Source organism: Geospiza fortis, unplaced genomic scaffold (genome assembly GCF_000277835.1).
Source record: "Geospiza fortis unplaced genomic scaffold, GeoFor_1.0 scaffold55, whole genome shotgun sequence".
Classification (NCBI taxonomy): Eukaryota; Metazoa; Chordata; class Aves; order Passeriformes; family Thraupidae; genus Geospiza; species Geospiza fortis.
Genome location: NW_005054308.1, coordinates 12,164,506 through 12,166,025, shown reverse-complemented (window position 1 = coordinate 12,166,025; position 1,520 = coordinate 12,164,506). Strand labels below are relative to the sequence as shown.

Here is a 1,520-nt window from a genome sequence, read left to right as displayed (position 1 = left end):
CGGGGGGGACCAGTGGCCCTTGGTGGCCTGCAGGAGCTGCTGGGCCGTGCTCGGCTGCAAGAGACAACAGCAGACACGGGGCTTCAGAGGTTACAGCCAGCACCGCCCCCGAGGCTCTGCGCCCCTCCCTCCGGCAGCCGGGGCTCAGGCGGCATTACCTTCGCCAGGCTATCTTTAAAACCTTGGAGCTCTGTCATTTCTCTCAGGGGGTGTCACTGACAAACTCGGGGTGTAAAATTCCTGATTCAAAGCTGACAGCAAAATTAAAAGTGGTTTTTAAAACTTGTGCTAAGACAAGGGGTTACTGAGGATGAGTGCTTCCCCCTGACATACTCCTTGTCCAGAGCTTTGGCTGGCAGAGGTGCTGGGAGAGCTGTACTTAATAACTCTAGCTCTGAATTAGAAGGGATGTTTGGACTTGTCACCCTTTCCCTGTCTGTGCTGGCACACGTGGGTGCATCTTGCAGCTGAGGGGATGGCACGGGCTCAGGGGCCCTCACTGAGTGATGGTGGCATTCCCAGCAGGATTACATCCACCCAGTTCCTCCTCTGTCAGCTTGAACATTCATGGCTTGGTGCTGCTTCCATTGAAAAGCTCCTGGCTTGTCAAGGACTGGGGTTGATGAGGGAGAGGCAGGCCCTGAGTTTGCATATGGGCAGTGTTCACACAGTACTTCTTGGAAACTGCTGATCAGGGTGTTGGTAGCAAAGGGCATGTGGTGACAGCGTTTTTCACCACCATGGGTGCCAGAGGAATTAATCATGATTTACTGCTGACATTAATGAATTGCAAAACTTGAGATTCTCACCCGCTCATGGCAGGCAATGTGCGATGCTGGGATGGACAGGGAGACCATGGCAGGGGAGGTACAGGTGGCTCCCAGATACTGACATTTTACAACAGGGGTGGTCTTCTCATTTCCCCTCTCCAAAATAAGGCTTAAAGCCCACAGTGTGTGTGCAGGTACACATGGGCCATGGCCATCCTGTCATTTCTGTGTGTGAGCAAACTGGAAGTGTTTTTCTGCCTATCTAAATCCTAGGAGACACGATGAAGTGGGGCACAAACTGCATGTCAGAGCCAGGGGAGCCTTGTGTTTCCCACAGTAGCCCTACCTTTGCCTTCTCTAGAATTAATTTCTAATTCCTTGGTGGCTGTATGTGTCCCTTAACTAACTTGTGTCTCTCAATGCTAGACTTGAATAAGTCATTACTGAAGCTGAAATGATTTCATTAAATGAAAAGACATTAAAAAAATATATTAGAGCTCCAAATAAGATGTTTTGCTTGCGTCCTCCTATAAAACAGCCACAAAGCAGAGCTTGCTGTAATTATGGGCATTACAAGTATTAATTTTATTTCTAGGAACTGGTGCTGGTGCCATGTACACTCTGCATCTCCAGCTAAACTGCACAACACAATTAATGTCTAGACCAGTGCTGACAGAATTCTGCCAGGGAGGGGGGGCTGGAGGGAAATTCTGCCGGGGAGGGGGGGCTGGATGAAAATTCTGCCAGGGA

At 49.9% G+C, this 1,520-nt stretch overlaps 1 protein-coding gene across 1 annotated transcript in view; it reads right to left on the bottom strand.

Moving 5' to 3' along the window:
• The window catches only part of SH3RF2 (SH3 domain containing ring finger 2), a 22,952-nt gene that overhangs the window by 10,049 nt on the left and 11,383 nt on the right, over nt 1–1,520 (bottom strand). Inside the window, exon 3 of the mRNA XM_031055233.1 lies at nt 1–54. This exon is cut by the window's left edge and continues 294 nt beyond it. Within this exon, the coding sequence (XP_030911093.1) occupies nt 1–54 (54 nt within the window). The remainder of the gene's footprint in view (nt 55–1,520) is intronic.